At 35.2% G+C, this 24,468-nt stretch overlaps 1 protein-coding gene across 2 annotated transcripts in view; it reads left to right on the forward strand.

The window, feature by feature from the left end:
* LOC134747854 (semaphorin-2A) overlaps nt 1-24,468 on the forward strand; it is a 422,795-nt gene that overhangs the window by 224,085 nt on the left and 174,242 nt on the right. For both annotated transcript variants that reach the window (XM_063682505.1, XM_063682507.1), the window contains one exon: nt 13,753-13,899. In XM_063682505.1, the coding sequence (XP_063538575.1) occupies nt 13,794-13,899 (106 nt within the window). In that variant the 5' untranslated portion in view covers nt 13,753-13,793. The remainder of the gene's footprint in view (nt 1-13,752; nt 13,900-24,468) is intronic.

A 24,468-nucleotide genomic window follows, 5' to 3' on the forward strand; every position in this document is an offset into this window, starting at 1 on the left:
TTCAGGTAGGTAATATACATTTGAAAGTAAAATTTTCATATATTAAAAAAAAAATAAAAAATTGTGGCTACCTATGCCTTGACTTGACAAGACTTCAGTGAAAATATTTATATTTAGTATACCTCTTATAAATAATTTTAGGAAACGTATTACCTAAGTAATTTTATTTTACCCAAAAAAATACCACTAATGTCAGTACTTAGTGTAATTATCAAGTAATTTATCTATTCCACCAATCCTACCTCGTTAATTCTGTTGCCAGCTCAAAGTTACATATTATATTTGACAAACATTTTTCAAAATTAGTGCCATGTGTGTTTACATTTTCCCAGTTGTAAAGCGGAACGGTTAGGCTAAACGGCTCAAAGCCTCCACCTTTGTAGTCCGCGGCACCTGCACGTAAACGGCGCAGCGTATAGATTTCCTTTACGTGAACGCCGTGCGGTGCCATTGTTTCTATAGTTTTCTTTGCCTTTTTGGCAAGTGACGGGCTTAAAGAGCTTAATCTAATGGAGTTTTTGGCAAAATTTAGCATATTTAATCAAATTGTAATGGCGTTTTAATCAAGTTAAAGCGGGTTTTGAGAGAGCTGAAAACTGAAATGACAGTCAAACTAAGATTTAATGTAGTTTAAAGCGCCTTAAACATCACACTCTAGTAAGCATATTACTACCTCATAGATTGATATCCTTTACGACAAGTATTATGCATATGTAATTCCTTATTTGCTATAGTTTTCTTGTGTTAAAATAAGATGAAAACCTATTTGAAACACCGATAACGCCAAAACGTCAGATAATATTAATAGTAGCGGAGCAAATTCGTCGCGCTCGTGAACATGATAAAATTTCCCTGTAACCATGTTTATTTCCTCCAGCAACGTTATCAGCTCCTTGTTTCATTAACGTCCATTAAAAATCTCGAAACTCTTCAAGCTGTAGAACAATGTAGTCACTGGCTTCAGTAATATCCCACAATATTTTTCATAAAATGCATACAAACGACACGCCATTAAAATAAGAAGCGGAGGACGGCCAGCATTGTCCCGGCTTATTCCCAGTCTATAATTTTGATAATAGCCTAGAAAATATTCCTTTGTCTCGAACAGGCTATCTGCTTGATAAACCGTCTTCCGATTATTCCTTGAGAAGGCTCGATTTACATGATACGATTTATTATTGTATACGATTGTTAATGGTAGCGTATGATATCGCTAATAGCTTAATTTATTAGCGTACCTATTTGACATACAATAACAATTGTTTGTTCAGCTTATATTTGAGTAAATTAATTATTCTCGCTTTGAATTTCAATAACCCTTTTTTCTTGGCTTTGCTACAACACTTAAAGAAAATATTATAATACAATATTTTTACTAAAAAAACGGTGACTAAAGCTTTGTGTACCCTAGGCTAGGATTAAACTAGCGTAGCGTCCCTACCATTGTAAATCATAGGGCACTGAAATTTTAGCCCCAGTGACTTACCACGAATGGCCGTCAATCCAGTTAATTTAATCAATCTGTAAATTTGCAGTTATCACTATTTTCTGAAAAAATCGTGTCGTCGCCGTGGTTTATAAAAGCTCCTCACACCTCCGGCTATCGTCAGCCTCTCACTTTTATAGCGTCAATCAGTTGACAAAGGCACCAGGAATCCCCGTACTTGACGGCAAACCGTGACTTGATTATCTACCAAATATATCCTTGCTTTGTTGACGCTGCTTAAATTAAGTAGAATTAGAATCTCTGGAGATCATTGCCGTCAGAATGTTTGAGTTACGTCAATAAGAAGGGTTGCTGAACTTTCTCGAGGGACATTTTAAGAATCCAATATTAACAGAGTTAATTGGGATTTTTGTGAACATAAACCAAGATTCTCTAAATTGTTTACTTGTTTACAAAAATGAGCTTGTTCTGTAATTGTGTTCTTACATATATTCATATTCATATTTTTTATTTGTATTAATCATACATTGTCATGGATGCGTAATTTACATAAATAATGATAAGCGCTCCAGATGCAGCTAGTAATAATCTATACATATAATAAAGCGGAAGAGGGTCGAAAGTCTGTACATGGAAGATATTCGAAAAAAAATTGCCTGGGGATACTTAGAATCGATAACAGAACAAATTCCAACAGTTTTTAGAATTTTTGTCTGTTTATCTGTTTGTCTGTTTATCTGTTTGTCTGTTTATTTGACCGCGCAACTAATGAAAACGGCTGAACGGATTTTGATGCAAACTTTACTAATCTGTCGAAAAAATCCACGGCCAGGTTTTAGGCTATAAAAATTTGAGAAATTTTACCCCTAAGGGGGTTAAAAAGGGGATGAAAGTTTGTATGGGGTTCAAGATTTATTTTAAGCTAGCAATTTGAAACTTCGTAAGAAGATATATTATTGAAATACAAGAAAACTAATTTCAGCGTTTTTGAAAATTCATCCCCTAAGGAGGTGAAATAGAGGTTGAAAGTTTGTATGGAGATCAATTTTTATTTTAAGCTAGGAACTTAAAACTTTGCAAAGCGTTATTATATTAAAAAGCAAGAAAATTACTTTCAGCGTTTTTAAAAATTCATCCCCCATGGTGGTGAAAAAGCGGTTAAAAACTTTATCTTGATAACTATATCATTTTAGCTACTAGGCCAAGTTAGGTATCGATTTTGTATAAATCGGGTATGCCGAATTCATTTATGATATCAAAATGACACCATTCCCAAATGAAAACACAAAAAATATGAAAAAACTTTTTTTAATTTCTCTTTACGCTTAAACCGCTAAACCGATTTAGATAAAATTTGGTATAGAGATAGTTTGAGTCCCGTGGAAGAACATAGGGTAGTTTTTAACCAAAAAAATGGAGACTGCGTTTGCATGGAGAAGCGGCCGTGCCCTTTCCTCTTAATAATGGTCACGAAGGTGGGTACTTTAAAAAAACATTTTTCAGTAAATGTCAAACGATTTGGGACTTAAACGCGTTACCATGCCTTCCCGAAAAAAATCGAATCTTCCGCAAAAGTCTCGCAATGCATTGCGGCCACAAGGGGCACGGTCTCAGGAGTCTGAGAAAAACCACGGTGAGAGACTCAGTGGCGCTCTAGCCAGGCAGGTCGCTTCGCTTTCGGCTGAAACGGCAAGCCAGCGCGAGTTCGATTGTGATCCCAAATATATCGTACGTAATACATATGTAGGCGCAGATCCTGACGGTGTGTGGCGCCGGAGAAGCCGTGTTCATCCCGCGTATCCTTCTCATTCCGAGCAACTTCCCGTTCCGCTTCAAGCGCCTACAGGTCCCCGTGAGCGTCTGCTTCGCTATGACCATCAACAAGTCGTAGGGGCAGATGCATTTCCCACTCCGAAAACAAAAAAAAAAGGGGCAGACGCTGCCCGTCATTTGACTGATTTGACTGGAGGACCGATTTGGATGACATGATTTTGATGGGAACACCCAAATATTCCGAAATATGTTTTTCCGATTTTTATAACCACGACTTTCATAATCCCGATTATTTATAAGTCCGAAATATCAAAATTACGATTTTTAAGAACACGATGGAATAAAATCACGAATGTGCTATTTCCGAAAACTTAAAATCCGATTGTCACTTGATAGAAAGCTTAAAGTTTCGATTTTACACTTTTCCGAAAATATTTTTTTTCCGAATTCCTAAATTCCGAAAAATCATTGTCCGATCGGAAATAAAATAATTCGGTATTCAGAAATTCGGTTTTTTACAAGATCGGAAAAATGAAATCCGTGATATTCAAATGAAGACTCACGTTTTAGTAATTATTACGGGTACCTGTCGTGCCGCATCATGTTAAATTCGGCATAAAATATGTTTGGCATAAAAATTCGGCATAAATAAATTAGACAGAACTGCGAACCTGCGAACCCGAACTGTTGCTAGAAGTGGGTTAGGTTAAGTTAGAACTGCGACCCCCAAGAAAACGAACTGTTGCCAGAAGTGGGTTAGGTTAGGTTAGAATTGCGACCCCCAAGAAAACGAACTGTTGCCAGAAAAGTGGGTTAGGTTAGGTTAGAACTGCGACCCCCAAGAAAACGAACTGTTGCCAGAAAAGTGGAAATTTAAAAATTGGGATATTTAAAATAGGAATCACGTTAATTCGGAATAAGGGCAATTCCGAATTCGTGATTTTGAAAATCGTAAATGTTAAATTCGGTGTTTGCCACTATCGGAATTGTTATAGTCGGAATTATGTAGTTCGGAATTTACAATATTCGGCTTTTTGGGTTTTCGGAAATAAAAATCTTCGTGATTTTCATCATTCGTAATTATGACAGTCGGAATTTTGATGGGTGACAGTGGGATTTTGATTCCGATTTAAAATTCGACATTCTAAAATTCGAAATAAAAAATTTCGGAATTATGTAGTGTACCCGATTTGCATAGGTACAGTCAAGGACGTAAAAATACAAAAATGGTACTGTATCGTTCGATATACACCTACTACTCTATGCCATTTAAATCACGTCAAAAATTTGAATAAGGGCAAAAAAAATATTCATTTTGTAGTGTAATATTATTTAGTGGTAGCAAAGAGGATATAATATTATAGAACGGTACTGACATAGTAAATTTTGTAACCACAGTAAATTCACTGCCATCTATCGACACACTTTAAAACTAAAAATGAAGATTTATTAAAATACGATAAAATGTATTTAAATATGGATAAATGATCTTTTTTATTTGCATTAATTATTTTTATTATTTTGACCCATGTTCTTTCACTGATATGCGTTAAAATTGTTAGATAATAACAAACGAAACCGTCAACGCCCTCTATACGAGAGTAGGCAAAAGGTAGTAGCGACATCTGATCGAGAATCAAATTTTCGTGATTTTCGAGGCACGTTTTTTCCTTAGACTGTATCCATCTATTACGGAGTTATATCTATCTTTGGTGGTAGGTACCTAATTGTAAAATATTTTATCTGGACTACAGTCCTCTAGCGTATCCATCTGTCAACTTTACTTTAAGTTCTGTCTCCAGGGGACAGGGAGATAAATTAGGGGTGAATTAGCCGCTTACTGAAACAGACCGAATTCCACGCAGGCGAAGCCGCGGGCACAGCTAGTAGTTAATAAAATTGAGACAAGCGCATTGTCACTACAAAAGCATAAACTCAGTATAAAACAAAGTCGCTTTCCGCTCTGTATGTATGTATGCCCTATGTATGCTTAGATCTTTAAAACTAGGCAACGGATTTTGATGCGGTTTACCAAAAAGGTACAAAAGGAACCCTTATGGTGCGACTCTGTCCGTCTGTCTGTCTGTCTGTCACATTGCTAAATATCTCGAGAACTACTGAAGCCATTGATTTGAAATTTGGAATATTTATGAACAGCGCTAACCTTAACACATCAGAAGTGTATTTTTTTTTAATTAATTATGAAAATTGCCCAATATAAAGAGGGGGCAAAAAGTCAAAGTCTAGTTACTAGGGCGAGTGGGATATCATTTGAAAGACCTCGAATTGAACATTACAAAACATTTTATCTATTTGTTTTTAATAGTAAAAAATATAGACTTATGAAGAAAAATGTTAAAAAAAACCCTTCCCCCCATCTTATCTCCGAAGTTTACCAACGATTTTTTTTGAATTTTTTACATAATAATAACATTATCATAAATATTACAGAAAAAATATAATCACACCTCGTAAATTAAAAATAAAATTAGACGTACGAAAAATAAAATTATAATTGGGTGTGTATCCTTTAATTCGAAAATAGCGTCCACAATACGAGATTTGCGATGAAATTCCGCCATATAAATAGATAAATATTTTGCTAGCAATAGTTGATGACAATGCAATTATTTATTTGTTTTGACTTTATTTAATATTGGACGTATATAATATGTATGTAGTGTAATTACACGGTATATTGAATTAAGCACAATTAGCGAGCTCGTTCCCGCTTCCGCAGGTGCCGCTAAACTATCGCTAACGACTCGCCGAGGGCATAATTACAACACTTTTTAACCCGACCACGGCTATTCCACTAATTTTGTTTGCTATCAACGCCAACTGAAATAGAATATTATTTTGATTCATATTGGTCTTACCATCATGTTTCGGCCTTGAACAACTTTGTTTAAATACGAGTACTACAAACAGGACCAACTTCCTTAATATTTTATTAGCTAAAACTAAAACCAAACAGTTTCAGTGTTGTGCATAAATTATAACATCCTATTAATAATCCTACTCAGTACTTAAGTTGACAAAACGTATTCCAAATTAACATGACTAGTGACTATATTACTAGCTAACGAATTAGTGACGAATATTCAAAATCCGAATTTAAAATTTAAACCTTTTTCATTTGCTATAATAACCCTTGATTCCAAGCCATACAATTTTTGTCAACCATAAAAAAATTAAGATTCGAAACTTATTAACCAACAAAAAAGATATAACAGAGGCTCTTTGCTGGCTCAATTACTTTTTTAAGATAGCGGGGCTTTTATAACCCCTTTAAAGCGTTTTATTAAAAATTTCCTTCAAAGGGACTCGAGCTTGTCTCGTTATTACATGGGATTTGAAGAGGTGTGAGTAACACCGCGTACTCGTACGTGCGGTATGCCCGCGAAGATTATTTGTATCTCGATTTTTGTACACTGTGGATCATTGGCTTTGCAATACATTTAAAATTTAAAAGCGACAGTTCATCGTGTGAGGGTATTAGGATTGACAGCTTACAAAAATATGAACACAGAAAACACATGTATAATAATAATACCTATGATTATGTATGTCATCCGACATCGGCAGCGTATCGGTCATTCCTACATTCAAATAATACAATAAACCCGACACGGTAGGCAACGATTATTCACTGAAGCATCCATTCCATGAATTTAGTATTTCAAATTATAATTGAAAATGTAGAAAAACAGAATTGATGACGCTATTCAAATTCGTTAACCATCCGAAATGTCTATTCAATAAAAGGCTAAAATTAAAATCTGTTGTAACCGATTTGAAAGAGAAGTTTCTAAATTTCAAAGGCGTTCTTTGCTTGCTTTAATTATAAAATTGAAAGCAATTTTCGCAGTCTGCGGTTTTTGCTGTTAATTTTCAGATGGTTAACCATGGTTGGGTTAGAGCATGGAGCGAGATAAGGCCGCATTAGCAGTGTTAATTTAGTATGAGAACCAAACTGAAGTATGCGAATACTTGCTACCAACTTCCATTTTAATTTGGTTTCCAACTCTTCTTCTTTCTCCGTGCCTCTTCCCATTTTATTTGCGAAAATATTCAGAGGGCTGAACTCCGAATATTTTCATTTTCAAATTCATATCCAAATAGTGCGTACTTCATATTGTTCGTTATACATACCCAAAACACAGAATAAATGGTAAAGTAAGTCACTTATGTAAGAATAAATATTAGTTTTGTATTTATTTTTTGTACATTAATCCAATGGAACTAAATCAAGATATAACGTAAAATTATTAACATTTTAATAGCTTGTTATTTTGAAATTTGGCGATACCTAAGGAACTAACGTTAAATTTTTTAACTATATATACAGCAATTTTATTATTTATACTATCAAAATAATTGTATTTTTTAAATTTGTAAACATACGTAATTTTTCCTTTAATCCTTTGGAATAAGTCAAACTTGTACATGTAGTTATTTACCCTTAACTAACTAAACATACATACGTACTTTGCCATAGCAATTATAAGTTAATTCTCATAACAAACATATTTATTCACGGAGCATTTACGAAGTATCAAAAATACCCAGTATGCCAAAAGTACCTAGCTGATTCCCGTCACTTGTAGTACTCTATACTCGTACTTTCGTGTAGATATTCGTCGCCTCAAAGCGTTACTGCAAAGGCCAAATAATTACGAGACGGGCTCAGGGTGGCATCTTTGATGCCTTAAGAGGAAAGAGGACGGCTCCTTCTCCATACAAACGTAGTCCCCATTTTCTTCTCTGGATATTGAAATTATGGAGAATATTTTTACATTTTTATGTATTTTTATAATTATCAACCACAGCTATGCCCCTACGTTTGACTTTTTTCGATTTTTTTGATTATTGTAAAAATTAGGAGCGTAAAACAGATTTCATACAAATGTTTAAATGCTCCTAACACTTTTAATAATTAAAAATTCGTAAAATCAAACGTAGCGGCATAGCTGTGGTTGATATACAACAAATTGTGTCTAAATATTTTCAATAATGTTAATATCTAGAGAGGGAAATGAGGACTACGTTTGTGTGAAAAGGCGATTTCGCGCGGGTCCTCCACTTTCGTCTTAATCAGGTGGCGACCACGCCCGCGCCTTAGGTCTCAGTCTACGCCAACCTTTACATGCGCAACTAAGCACCGAGGCTGAGCCGATAGGTGCATTGACTACTCTAAACATTTTTAATTAAAAAGAGCTAATTTGGAAGGCGTGGTTCGGGTTGTAATAAAAAAAACCTGTTTTTTTTGTTATCTTATCTTTAAGTCCACCAAAACAGGTCACACCTATAGTGTATAGGCTATACACATCTACCTGCTTTTTACAAACCTACTGCCAGACGAAGGTATGTAGGATGTACACGATACTGAAAATAAAGTACTGGAAGTAAAAGAAAACACGGATGTTACACAGATGAAATATCAAGTTATACCAATACCAAATATTGAGAAATTATTAGAATTACTATGCTGAATGACCTATATTTAATTATCTTGCCCGTATTGTGGTGGGAAACATATTTTCATAAGAAGGACTACCTTCTTATGAGAATATGCTTAGAAATCAACCTTATCAACCAAACGGTACCACATTGTCGGTTGTCTATAAGGTTGATTTCTAATTGAAGCTATATGGAAATAGCGCCTTACTGACAAGCGACAATAAGTACCCTTTTGGTTGAAAATGGCACATTTTTCCTCATTATCAGCAAGAGGTGCCAAATTCAAAGTGTAAAATTGTCGGACAGACTATTTGTAGGTAGTTTTAAAATCCGTATCTAACATACAATCATCCTGGAAATACTTTATTTTTAAACTTGATCATGTATCTTTGCCGTAAAAAAATCACACTATAAACGAAAACCTTTTTTTCCTTCGATTTTTAGTTCCGAATAGTGTCTTCATCGAGCCCTGGCCGCAATGTTCCAGATTAGTATTTGAGGACAAATATACCTTTTTTTCGAACAGGTAAAAGAGGCCTAAAACCCTGATGTCAATTTTATCCAAATTTTGTCAATGAGGTACTATAAAATAACAAAATAACTCCGTAAAATCAGTCGCGTGCCAGTTGTCAAACGACCGAACGAAAACCTAAAAAAAGTAAAATAAAGAAACCGGCCAAGTGCGAGTCTAGCTATCACGGTTCATGAGATACAGCCTGGTGACAGACAGACAGACAGACAGCGGAGTCTTAGTAATAGGGTCCCGTTTTTACCCTTTGGGAACTACATTTATTCTTATAACATGATTAATAGTAGTTTGATAGTAGTAATAATATGCCGCATGTCGAGCATTATTTATTTAGAATAAATTTAAAACTGGAAAAATTACTGCCTTGGGTTAGACTTGTTAAAATGGGTAATATGACTTGGAACTACGGTGGCTGTTTAAGAAGTGTTAGGCTCTTACGGTAGATGTCGCTACGGTCCCCTAGACCCATATAGTGGGAAGATTTGCTGACTATAATGGATGAGGTCTTGGTGGCTCAGTTGGCAGAGCGCTGGAGTATCGATCCAGAGGCTGTGAGTTCAAGTCTCACCCAAGGCAGTAATTTTTCCACTTTTAAATTTATTCTAAGCTTAATAGCATCGTTCTGAGACGTTTCTGCTTATTAAAAAATAATTGAAAAAAAAATGAAGAAATATTTATTTAATATAAGTAGGTACAATAAACTTATTAAGTAACCTATATTTACAGGCTTATTCACTAATTTACTATGTAAGAAACTTATCTTAACATGCGATGCAAAATCGGTTTCGGTGGTCCCCGCACGAGGCAAGCCTGTATTGCGGAGGCCAGTACTCGGTGTGGTACAGATAGGGTAAGGTCGGGTAGGGTAGGGTATTCATTAAGTATTTGATGTTTGATATTTTTCTGTCATCTCTACATTTATGAACACACGAAGAAAAGCTTTATGAAACAAACTGATATAAATTAACATAAATAAGACGATTGTAGCGGTCACTACACATAAGGATTTACTATTAATAATTAACAGGTCCGTCAAAAAAAAACAGGAAGGGCCTCAAAATAAAACAGCGATAATATATTAGACTAACAATAACTTCATACCCATGGAAATAATTCAGCAGCACATTACCGATTAGCAGTATATTCACAATTCCCTTTATAAATCCACCATAGCCGATAAATCCATATTTTTAACTATGTACGGATAATCGTTCGTCTATTAATGTTGTGACTACGACGAAGTGGAAATAACACGATACGATACGTCCGATGGGCATTACTAATTCCGTTTCACACTAATTGCCTTGCGTTATATTGAGCCGTGCCTTGACATTAAGTCTAGTTTCCAGCCTATAATCCTCCAACCGACCTTAGTATTCATAAATCATTTTGTACTGGACTATGAACGCATCAGTATTAAGCCTATACGGAAAAGGCTAAATACTAGTAGCATAGCAACGGTGCATTCATTGCGATGATGCGTCGACGTCCAAACGTAAGCGCATATAGACTATAATTTTACTAGTAGTACGTAAATGGCCTACCTACCTATTACCTGAAACTATTAATCGATCATACGATGTAGTAACCGTATGATGATATTTCTCATCATAATATTATTACAGTATTATTATACTATCGATTTTATGGGATAGAGTGTATTAAAATAAAGTAATAATTATTAACTACGATAGGTTAAGATATGATATTTTATTAATATGGTAAAGAAACCAAATTTGCCACACAATAAGCTCAATAAATCATATCTCAGCTCAATAGTCATACTAGATACTAAAACTAAACGGAATATACTAGATAGAAAAAGTGCTGAATAACATAACGGTACTCGCAGATAATTTATTTATTTTTATGGACAGTATAAAACGGTGTGTGTGTATATAAACACCGTAATAGCCTGACATAACTACGTTTTTCTTCACATCGTCCATGTCTAATCTCTTACATAATGCCTTTCTTCTTCGTTTAATATTCCTTTCTAAACAATTTGAATGTTACTTTTCGTGTTAGGTGCTTTAAAAGCATACTTGTTCACGTATAAAAGATAAAAGACATTTATTCGTGACGATCACAACTATTACACAAGTACGAACATAACCCCCCTCCCCCCACCCCTTCGATAACTCAGCTGGTCCTAGGTTCCCATTGTTCGCAAACACCACGAAATACCGAATTTTAGAAATATTAACACACAGAGGAACATGCGTTGCAGGCCGCGCCCGAGCCGAAGTGATCGACAGTCAGAGGTGTTGAATCTACCTCCGAATTTGCTCCGAAACGGGATACTCTCATATTAAAAAGATAACAATGCCCGAACAATACTTCTCCCCAGGCAACCTCTTGTTTTTCTGGTTAACCTGTAAATCAGCACCATGACGCTTCATTTTTAACCGACTTCAATATTTTAAAAGGAGGAGGTTATCAATTCGGTTGTATGTTTTTTTTGTTTTTTTTTTGTAAACTACTTTTCTTGTCTTTAATTTTAATTTATGTATTACATAATACATAAGAAGCATAAACATAGGTATTATAAGTGTATTACAAATTTATTTTACTTAAGTAGGTAACTACATATAACAAGTATTTTTTTTTACCTATTACGCTTTTTTTAGATACTCTAAATAAGCTACTGGTACTGGCCTATTAAAAATATTAAGGCATATAATAATAATGCATGCATTGATATTATGCATGTTTCAGCCACTAGTAATATTTAGAAACTTACCCTGTGATATGGCAATGTTTCTGTAAAGCCGAAGTACGAACTTCTAATTCATTTTCCTAATTGAAGCGATTACCTACGTGTGTTAGTGTGTTTTGTGCCGTGATATATTTTTCTCATAGGTACATTACATGAGGTTCTTTAAAATAAGCAATTAAATAAAATCACGTACGTGCATCAGCTCGTATTAGTCTCAAATCAACAAATAAATATAATTTAATGAGAAGAAATACCTATAGATAGATCCAAGAATTCAATGCACTAGACTCATAAATATGCATAAATATGGCAAGTACCCAAATTTGCGTATACCTTTGCGAATATCCCGACCTCTGTATAGTGCAGTACTAATGATGCACATTGCAATTACTGCAGCTTACCCCAGCATTCCAAACCATCTATTATTACTAGCCTTAAGGTACACGCATTTGCTTAATTTCTCTTGAATGTGTATTCACTTTAGTTGAATTTGCACGTGACGTAGGGATGTGCGAGGAAATTTCAAGCAATCTACATTGTCTTTGCTTAAAATATGTTCCTGTATGAAATATGAGATATGTACCGTAAGGAATACTAACTTCACCAGCGGGTGCCCAACTTTGCCCAAGTTAAATATTAAAACAATAATTTTATCCTGTGTATACGTAGTATTGAGGAAACCACATTGTCGAAATATTTTAGTTACGTTACAAATGTTTAAAATTACAGTAACAAATTAAAGAAAAAATAAAAGAAACATCGCTTACAACGGTACTCGAATCCGCGATCTAATCAAGGTCCGGAGGAGTCGTTCTCACACCATTTGAGTTAAGTACCAAAAAGGCCAAAGCAGTTAAATCACTTTGCTAGCTAACATATGCCACATACACTGTCCTAAATATAATTTTTCTTTTAAAATCTTCATGGTATTTATACTATTTATTCTAAATAAAGAAAATAAAAATTCCTAGTCTGCAAAATTATCTGTCAAAAAAATACTAATTTGGAAAAGATTATACGAAACTGAAATTACTTAAATAATCCGATGGAATTGAGAGACAATCTTAATCCACCTCAGAAACTTCCCGGCGAGAATAAACACGGAGAGGAATAAAAAAGAAAGCCTTTTTTTCTTTTGGCACGTTATCTTTCGAATTCTACAGTATTCAGATGGAGGCGGATTTCAGAGTTTAACTTTTTCCAGTTATTATTCATAAATGCAAAGGCGCTAGATATTAGGCGAACTCACTTTAGCAAAGTTGAAGGATTGGATTTATAACGGAGATTGGATCTTTTTGTCGGAAAACATTCAAACGTCTTGCATTCTTCTTTGACATTGCGACACTGTGTCATGTTATTATTTCTTTAAAACAAATTTAAATTTTATTTAATCTAATTGACTTCAATAACATATATATTAATCTAGTTATATCCCCAACTCTTATTAATAACCATATGTATTGTTATTACAATTTAAAGATATGTATGTATTTGTAATCACATTATCGAAAGTTACTGCTATGATTTCCGTGTAATATTCAATTTTAAGACAAAGCTCAAAAAGGAAAGTCGTGAAAATGTATGATTTTCTAGTTTTCCAATGATTTTTTCTCAGCATCGCATGTCCAGTCAGAAACCGTAACATTGTAACTTCATAAAACCGATCATAATTTGATATTGATTTTAACATTAGATAGGTACATTCACTGCGACTAATTTCAAAACAATATTAAATCAAAACCGGGGTCTCAGTTGTAATGCCGCTGCTGATATTGTGTTTACATGAAACTATTTTCTAACAGATTTCTTTTATTGTTCTAGGTTTATACAATGTGGAACACGTAGACTGACCCAGAATCACGATGGAAGCGTGTTTGCGAGCGCCCGGCGCTATGCTTTTAGTCTGGCTCTGCTCAACACTGATGGCAGTGGACGCCGTCAAAATTGTCATAGAACCCCTTCCCAAAGGTAAGTGGATACATACTAACATTGCAACTTACTTACGGACCACTCGTATCTCCATACGTTACTCGCAATAACAAAGGGAGTTTTAACCTAGGTCGGCAGTAACGAATTGGCATTCAGTTTTCGACTTTTCGGCCTGCCATCGAAAAGTCAGGTGAAATTGGGTTAGCAAATGCTACCGTTCCAAAGGCTAGAATAACAAAGGGGATTCAGCACTTCATATTTGATCTTGACTGCAAAATCTTAGCTCGTTTTACATCGTGTGTAGTTTGCATCGAACCGTTAAGTTTGTACACCAGGATTTCTTTAATACTTAGTTAATTAATTACTACTACTGACAATAAGCGTTTAATTTTAAATTATGTGCTTACCTACGTTACAGCTAATTAGTAAATAATTTAATTTTTTTTGAGATACATTGTACCCTGAGAACGATACAATTACAATAAGCAACGTTTAACTTGGACTTCAAGATAGCTACTAGTATTAAATTTAGGAATATTATTAGAATTTAGTTTACTTATGTATGACATAGTTACAATCTTACAAGGTACCTAATAGATATATTGTCATATGCTAATAAATCATTAGTTTGTTCTCCGCGTTTATTTCGTAAGTTCCAATGAAGCTTGATAAACAAAACGAAAAAAGCACACCAGAAACAAAAGCGGCACTTTTTTAACCTGTCGCTCACAGGGCATAGTACAGAGTAAACAGAATCAGGCGTCCGGACTTAATTTAGTTTTTTTTAAGTCTCGTTGAATGGGCTTCCCCCAAACTTCCTCCCCCAGATGTCGCACGACCGACTTCGCTTTAGTTGCGTTTAATTTCCTATCTCTCTTGCCGTGACGTTTATTGCAGCTTCGCTCACTCACACCGCTCTGCTTTTGTTCGCGGCCACTAATAACCATTTGGAATTAATTTTTATTCGCGGCTCTTCGCCTCGCCGCTCATCATCCATTTTCGGACTCCCTGACTCTTTATTGTTTTCACATTAATTCAGCCCACAGCTGTGGATAACGTTGATTTCTAAGAACTTTTAATCTGCAGTATTCTTTAGATTTGAAAGTGAGACCCTATTAATATTAATTAAAAGTTTTATATAATTGAATGGATTTGGTATTGTTTTCGTTGTTCGGTTCCCGTAGAGAAGTCATTGCAGTGATAATTAAAAGTTCATAAAGTTGAATTCATTACTCAGTTTCTGTAAATGACACGGCCATTTACCCTCGAGAGATTTGAAGGAATGAATGATACACGATTTTGTAATAAAAGAAAAATTATGGAAACTTTTCCGATGCTGGATTCAGTTTACGGAAACCCGAAGACGACACACAACAACGAACAAAAGAATGTAAGGTTCGGTACGGAAACCACGGTGTCTTATAACATATATTCTTATTTATAAGTATTTAGTGCGTTGAATAATTTACCTTTTAAAACCTGCCTATGATATGCAACATTTAAAAGCTGCCTATCAAAATTTAGAGAAAACGCGTTTTACCTAGTTAAACTAGTTTTCCGTACGGCCTCAGTGAATACGCGTTTTTCACTAGCTAAAACAAGATTTCCGTAAGGCCTCGGTGAAAACAAGTAAAATTGGGATTTTCCAGTCAAAACTAGTTTTTACAAAGTCCCTTGTTGAAAACTGGTTTTTACTAATCATCAAAATTAATTTTATTTATCCTTATCTTGACATTGTAACACCCGTGATACATGAAACATTAAAAAATCTAGCGGGTTCACTTTATTACTTAATATAATAAATGTTATAAATATGTCGATCTACCATCCTTTATTATAGCAAAAAATAATCCACACAAGTGGCATTGTAAATTAATTAGTAATAATCAACATGGCGCCGCAGAAACAACAGACCTCATTTCGTACTGTAAGTTTTGCACATATTTTTTAATATATATTTAAATGATTAAAATTAAAACAAAGGTTTGGACGGACTTGGAAATATTTCAAAATAGCTTTTGAATTCTAAAATCTACAAAAATTTGCTTCAAAAAAGGTGTTACGTTTGAGCTATAATTAAATATAATAAACTAACGTAAACTATCTTAAATATATACTAGGTTAAAACATTCTTACCTGAATTATCATAATCCATTGCTTTTACTACAAGTTTAAAATAAGTAAATTGAAGGCGTCGACAAATGATTCGTACGCTGAGTGAAGACCTAATTTCGATTGCCTGTTTGTCGGTACTAACGTTAGCAAATGAGGTAAATGGAGTGGGGATGTGTCTCTAGGAATGTATACTAGATAATGTAATTAAGGTCTTATCAGCATGTTTATTTTTAATGGTTCCACTTTTGGCCGCCGCCTCAACAAGATAGACAGTCAACAAGATAGACTGCAGAGAATTGCCCTCATCAACCCGTCTGTCCCCGGTAGATGTACGACTGCCAATTAAAACTATAGATGGCAGCGCCGCCGACGAATGGACGACTCGTGGACTTGAACGGACGGGGACGGGTTATTATGCCGTGTCAATTCGAGATACGGCACACCGTATCCGAAGCACTGTCCGATTACCTATTTCATACAAAATTGATGCGTAAGTAAACCAGCAAAAAAAGTGTGTAGTGCTTCTTTCTCAATAAGATCGCACGTAACTATAGATATTATTTGTTTTAATGAATTTATTCATAATGTATCCAATACAATTTTGCAGCTCTCTGGACAATTATAATATTACAATATTACTACGCAGTGTCTTAATTTTCATTCTACGACTGAATGCAAGCTAGTGTTGGTAAAAACTCGAATCCTTTGAGCTCTCTGCTATAAGACTCCTTCAGACTCTTATAATTAAGTTGTCGCGAATATCGCGAACCAGTTGGCAGATACTTGCCAACGTCGTGGAGTAGATGGCGCTAGTAGTCACGTTTAAGTTAAATAACCGTTTCTAGGTTATTGTGATTTTTTAGGTGAAGACGAGAGGGTAGACGCCCGAACGACAATAAGAAAGATGGTTGTGTGCGAACAAATCTACGGAGAGAGTGATATTTTCTTTGGGATCGATACAAGGACTTTCTTATGGTGTTATTAGAATGATAAGGTGTCCTGTAAATTGTCACCAACGTAAATCAGTATTCAGTGAACAGTGATCCGAGGAAATTGTTGATGGCTAATATGAACTTAAGGTAAGCTTAGTGTGAGGAATGGGGTCGCTATAAGAGGAGGTATGGAGGCGACTATTAAGAGCCAACAGGAGGTGAGCCCGGGTTTAATTTTGAGATTTCAAGTTGAATATTGCCGTCGCTCTGACGGGGGCGGTACCGCGTAGCGAGGGACTATCCCAGTGTGTGTGGTGCACGCACACAGACGCGCACGCATTTTGCGCTCCTCGCCGGCCTCCGCTGGCCGGCCCGCTACGCTATAGCTATGCATACCACATACCACGCCACACACCACCCAGTTCTTTCCTTACTTTATTCTTCGATTATAACTCGTTCGCTCGCTACCACCACTAAGCGTTTGCTTATTCCCTGTTATTGTGATTAACTCCTTGATTTTAAGTAACTGAATTCAATATCCTTCTACAACCTGCAATCTAATTAACATTTCGAGGTACAGAAGAGTAAAAAAACATAACATAACATGGACATACAAGAAAACATTGTTGTATAAAAACATACAAGATAACGGCTGTTAAATTAATCCAATTAAATATTTTTAAATATAGACAAAAATATTAAATTATAGTCGTGAGTATTTTAAAAGTAAAACTCCCTTACCTTGACTTTAAACAAAGTATTTTACTTATAACTTACTTGGTTCGTATGAATTAGTGACATACCTAATTAAAAAAGAAAGCTATAACTCCCGCGGGAACAATATAGGCCTTTTCCCTTCAGTACACCTGCATAGAATAAGATCTTTTCGAGCAAGTGTGATTAAAAACAAATTTGGCGCTCTCCGGCTACGTGGAATAGAAAAAATAGCCTCAGGTTAGATAAAATATCATAACAAAGAAACATGTGACATGTGATATTTCTTACTTTGATGTAATTATACAGTTTTATGAATTGTCCGTTTTTTTATTTATGAGTCAGATTTTGATAAAAATGTTTGAAGAGCTAATTTTGGTCGGAATAAATATGAAACCCCAATTTGGGACAATAGTCTAGTCTACAGAACGTTCAAGGTGGTGAAAAATATAGTGTAAGCTGTTCGCATAAAAAAACCGCAAATCGATGTACAGGTTACCCGTTTGGTACACGTATACTAGAGGTCAAAACAAAATTTTTGACCCGCAGTTCCTAAAAAAATTCCCTTAGGAGGGAGTGCTGAAACCTTTTTTTCATATATTTTTTTTTTACACCTATCGTATTCTTCTCTTATCTATCATACGAAAGGGCTTTTTGAAGCGATTCTGAAAATATACCACACCATTATATTTTAGCCAGTTTTAGGGTTCCGTACCTCAAAAACGGAACCCTTATAGGATCGTGCGTCTGTCTGTCTGTGTGTCCGTCTGTCACAGCCTATTTTCTCCGAAACTACTGGACCAATTAAGTTAAAATTTGGTATACATATGTAAGTTTGTGACGCAAAGACGGACATGTAACGTAAACAAATGAATTTTAAACATGGGGGCCACTTTTGGGGGGTAAATGAGAAAATTAAAAATAAAGTATTTCAAACTATATCGTGTTATATATCAAATGAAAGAGCTCATTGTGAGAATCTCTAATACATTTTTTTATAATTTAGGATAAACAATTTAGAAGTTATTCAAGAAAATAGGCAAAAAATTACCATTCCCCCCCTTTATCTCCGAAACTACTGGGTCTAAAATTTTTAAAATAATACACAAAATAGATCTTTACCAAAAGATTACAGGAAAACCTATAGGAAATTGCAGTCAAGCGTGAGTCGGACTTAATTACTTAGTTTTTGATCCCACCCCTACGGGTTTTTTAAAGACATTTTACTCACGTTTCACATAAAAAATACATTGTTTAAATTTTGTAATGTACAGAACCTTTGGAACGCGAGTCCGACTCGCACTTGGCCGGTTTTTCTTAAATTGAAACAAAAAGAATTTTCTAAACATACCAAGTTTGGGCTCCTCCAGTTACGATATGGCTGATTTTTTTTTTGTACAATATACCACAAATGATACGTGATATCCTCATATCGATCCCCAAAAAAGCAATTTTAAAAATAATTTTATTTAGTTTTTTTTTTAAATACAAAGTGACACAACCTACTTCAATAATTATTTTACGAGACTTATGGAACTGTACTGCAGATACGGTACATATTAATCATACAATGATACGTAATATCCATATATCCAACGGGAAATACCTCTTTAACCCTTTAACTTGACCCCAAACTTGGTATGTTTTGAAAATTCTATTTGTTTTAATTTACAAAAAAAAAGGGTTTTTTTAGGAACTGCGGGTCAAAAATTTTGTTTTGACCTCTTAGTATGCGTGTGCCAAACGGCTAACCTGTACATCGATTTGCGGTTTTTCATTGAAATTGGGTTTGTACGGCTGCCACTAATAGAGATACTAATTCCTAAAAATACGTATGATACCTCATTGGATTCGGAATGATGTCTAGAAAAATGTATTCGAAGCGTTTATTCCCACATAAAAAAAGTTCAAAAGCTATTAACAAAAAACGGCCAAGTGTGAGTCGGACTCGCGCACGAAGGGTTTCGTACCATTACGCAAAAAACGGCAAAAAAAATCACGATTGTTGTTTGGGAGCGACCTTTAAATATTTATTTTATTTTAATGTTTCGTTCATATATTCAGATTTGTGTATGAAAATGTGAAACTATTATTTCTAAAATAAATTATTCGTCCCTAATTTACACAAAATGTATACCAAATTTGATCTCATAGCAACAGATAGGTAGAAATAGAGGCAAACTGGACCGCAGAAGCCGACTTTTCCCCTTCCTTTTTGGGGGGTAGCCAGGACTTAATCTCGTAGCTAGTGCGTCAGCTCAGCTTTGTATGAACCAAGGAATAATAAATAGTATTAAACGATATCCCCTGAGGCCAAAGTGCATACTCACTTTACTTACTTCGCCTACTAAGAGGCAAATCGCGACTTTGTTATGGTTTATCGATCTTATCACATCACTAGTTTATCGACTATTGCCCATCACTTTTCTGTCTGTGTACGTATTTAAAAACTTGACCCCGCCCCTAAAATTAGTACGATAAGGACAACTGCAGCTTAGGCGAAAAATCCTGCGTAAAAATCTCAAAAATCGAGGTTTTGTACTCGACTGTTTCCTCCTCCAAAACTTAACCAATCGTAAGCAAATTTGGAAATCTAAATGATTATGAAATTGTCTGTGTCGGACTGTTTTGATTTTTTGGCTAATTGATATCAGTTTTGAATACCACGCCTCTCATTGCGGCATAGTCAGTGAGGCCATTTTTGGCCATGTTTGAAGGGCTCTAGCGCCTTAAAAAACAAAAATATCAAAAAAAGCAAAACACACCGACACAGATATTGACAATATTAATCTGTGTTGAAAAAATCATTCCTCTAGCTTCAAAAACCACGGAGAAAACAGTCGAGTACGTTTGTATGGAGAAATGACCACTCCTGTTGGCTCTTAAGCTCAGAAACCAGGTGGATAATCAGGTGAGACTCATATTATATGTAGGTAATAACGTAGGACACCAGCAATGAGTTATCGTCATCTCACTAACGTCCAGGCCTCGTATAGGTATGTACTGTATGTAGTATACATATTGCTTTCCAGTATCTGTAAAGGCATCAGCTAATTTGATAGGTTAATAAGTATAGTAAGCTTGATGACATAAGTCGAAACTCGAGTTATTTTCAACTTGTTAGAGACCCGAGTCTTTTGTAGAGACTTGAGTCCTCTTCAGAGAATTTATTTTTTATTTACAAGAAGAATCAACACCAACAATTGAAAACAATGCTGACTTCACATAAAATTATGACTTGAGTCTTTATTCGAGGTCTCGAGTCCGGGGTCCCTTTGTTTGACATAATTCATAATAAAGTCATAATGTAATGATTGTCATATTATCATTAGTCATAATTCTGAAACCGTTAGCTTTTCAGGATTTTCCTCAGGTTATCCTATAGATAGGTTAGGTTAGGTATGTTTTATGGCAATCCTGAAAAATTACGCGTTTCTAAAAAACCAAATTATGACTAAAGAAAATGTGGACAAACAATACATTATGACTTGAAACTATATGGGAAATAATAGAGACCCCTCGAGTCCTTTTGAGTTGCGCTAAAAAAAGATTTAAGGGCTTGACTCGGATCATAAATAAGTTGGAAGTTTTTTAAGCGCCGAGTCGTAAAAATGAGGAGTTTTAAAAATTTTGACAGAAGAATCGCTACCAACACTTGCAGTCGCGAATAGTTTTATCTCCACAAGTTAGATATATAATATAACAAAATATATACTTCACCAAGCCCAGAACATCTATGAAGACCATAGCCTTAATTTACATTGCGTACATTTTTGTTTCATGGACAATTAGGTTACCTCAACATTTTCGCTACATTGTTTCAAAATTATATTTAGCATTTTATTAGGCATTTTTATGAAGGTGAGATTTACCTACGTAACTTTTATCTGTCTTTGAAATAGCAACGTGCTTCAGACAAAGTTGTACTTACTATTATCTAGCGCTGTTTGTGTAACGTTGTTCTTACTTGTAATCAAAGATAGATATAACTCCGTAATAGATGGAGGAAAAAACGTCCCTCGAAAATCAAGAAAATTTGATTCTCGTTCAGAGGGCGCTACTAGCTTTGGCTTACTGTCGTATAGATGGCGTTGACGGTTTCGTTTGTTATTTAACAATTTTAACGCATATCAGTGAAAGAACATGGGTCAAAATCATAAAAATAATTAATGCAAATAAATAAATCATTTATCCATATTTAAATACATTTTATCGTATTTTTATAAATATTTATTTTTAGTTTTAAAGTGTGTCGACAGATGGCAGTGAATTTACTGGGGTTACAAAATTTACTATGACAGTACCGCTCTAGTATAAGTTACTCTATGCTTGTAATGTAATGTACTTTGTGAAGTTCGTCTAACTTTGTGATGATGTGAATACCTGTGAAGACCTAGTGATAAAAAATTATTAAATTGAGTGACTTAACAATTAAATACAGCATAGTTACGAGTTAGAAAACCATGGAGAGTGAGAAAGAGAGAGAAAGAGCTCTTAAGGAAAAGAAATCTACGCGACAATATTTTACACGTTTAAACTTAGGATAATATTTTTTTACCCTACTGTAACATAATATCCTAGTTAAAAAAAAAAAAAAAAATTTAAAATTTAAACTGTTTATTTTTATAAAAAAAAACACATGTAATATTTAACTTAACTACTAATCTTAAATTAAAAAGATTGATTAGACAACAAGTATTACAGGTAAATTAAATAGTTTTCAAATACCAATGAGAAACAAGCGAGGTTCGGCCATTCCCTGCAGGCTTTCAGCTCATTCCCCAACTGTATACATATATTAAATAACCACGTTTTGTCTCACGTTTACCGTACATCTCTACATTTCTTTGAACTGCACCTTTATTTACACTGAAAGACGAAACAGATAGATTTGAAACGCGTTTATTTGGAAGCACTCTGTCCATTTGTCGAGGGGGCGATTTGTGACACTGAAACAAATGACGCGCGCCCCACGCCCCATTGGCTGCTGCACGGTCAAATACGCTAAACAAGTAGAGAGCTGGCAACGACGGCTTACAATTTGCGACTTTGATGCATCAAAAATCGGAGTAGTGGAATATATCAATTGATTTCAACAACAACAAAATAACACAGGTATGTACCCGATATAATTTATTCCTTTATTTTGTAAGAATATCAGTTTTAAGTACTCTAAATGCGTACCGTTGCATGCTTTCTTTTAATATTTAGGTACTTTAAAATTTGCATGCCAGTTTCTGGTGGAATGTGTGTGACCACGATATATTTTATAACATCTCTTGTACCACATTTTTAAGCAAAATAAAGATAGTCTATTCTATTCTATTCTGTATAATTAGATTTGAACTTGAATTGACGTTAATGCGGCACGATAATATTCATTCATTTTATTTTATTTATTTATTTAACAATAATACATTGTGAAATAAAACTATGAAAACGGATTATATCGCGTATATTGAATTTATAATACATCCCGACGTTTCGAACTCTTTACAGCGTTCGTGGTCAACGGGTGACTGAGGAAAAATTACAAAATGCAAAAATACCCACATACTAAAATAATGAACAATCATAGACTACAAACTTTAAGGCTGGTTGTACATGCAAAATCGGTTCATAAGGCTAGTTATACACTATAATTATTTTTCAAGTAAAGATATATATATATACGCGATAAAAAAAAAGATCTTCTTAGATGTATTGGTAAAAAGAAATCCTGATAACACCCTAGGTCGCACTGTGTATAGGAAACCTACTCATACTGATAGGTACTTAAATGGCAAATCGCATCACCATCCCAGTCAACTTGTTACAGTAGGCAAATCTTTGTTTCAGAGAGCCCAGAGGATATGTGATGACCAGCATCTGGCCGCGGAGCTCCAGCATGCCAGGCGCGCGCTCCAGGCAAACGAGCTCAGGATACCGCGGGTCAACCAGAGGTCCCACATTAAGATCCCCACAGTTGAGCGCAGGCCTGCCATTCTGCCTTTTGTCAGGGGGGTCACGGACAGGATCAGCCACATCTTGAAGCGTGCTTCTATAAAAACATATTTCAAGCCAATGAAGAAGATGTCACAATTCCTGAGGCCTGTAAAATGCAATACCCCTCTACAGACTGCAGGAGTGTACAGGCTGGACTGTGAGTGTGGCCTATCATATGTCGGGCAGACGAAACGGAGCATTTCCACTCGGGTGAAGGAACACATAGCTGATGTCAAGCACCGTCGACCTAGGTCTGCTGTCTGTGAGCATGTCATGGATAAAGCCAATCACTCAATCAAGTTTGATAAGCCTCTGGTTCTTGCCAAGGAGAAGCGTTACATACCCAGAATGCTGCGCGAGGCCATTGAGATTAAGAAATATCCAAACTTTAATAGGGAAGATGGCTTTTCTCTACCACCAGCTTGGGATCCTGTAGTCCACCTGATAAAGGAGCAAGCGAGACATAGACTGTGAGACCGTAGTGTTGGATGATGCTGGACATTCTGATGTTTTGAAAAGATGTGTCCCGCCGAGTTTGTTGCCGGTCCCATATTGGGATACCCTCCTACAATTTAGGAGGGAATTAAATCTTCTCGGGTCCGTGGTGTAGGGTTGGAGCCGGCATAGTTTTTTTTTTTTTTTTTTTATCGCGTATATATATATATCTTTACTTGAAAAATAATTATAGTGTATAACTAGCCTTATGAACCGATTTTGCATGTACAACCAGCCTTAAAGTTTGTAGTCTATGATTGTTCATTATTTTAGTATGTGGGTATTTTTGCATTTTGTAATTTTTCCTCAGTCACCCGTTGACCACGAACGCTGTAAAGAGTTCGAAACGTCGGGATGTATTATAAAT

This window comes from Cydia strobilella, chromosome 15 (genome assembly GCF_947568885.1).
Source record: "Cydia strobilella chromosome 15, ilCydStro3.1, whole genome shotgun sequence".
NCBI classification, from domain to species: domain Eukaryota; kingdom Metazoa; phylum Arthropoda; class Insecta; order Lepidoptera; family Tortricidae; genus Cydia; species Cydia strobilella.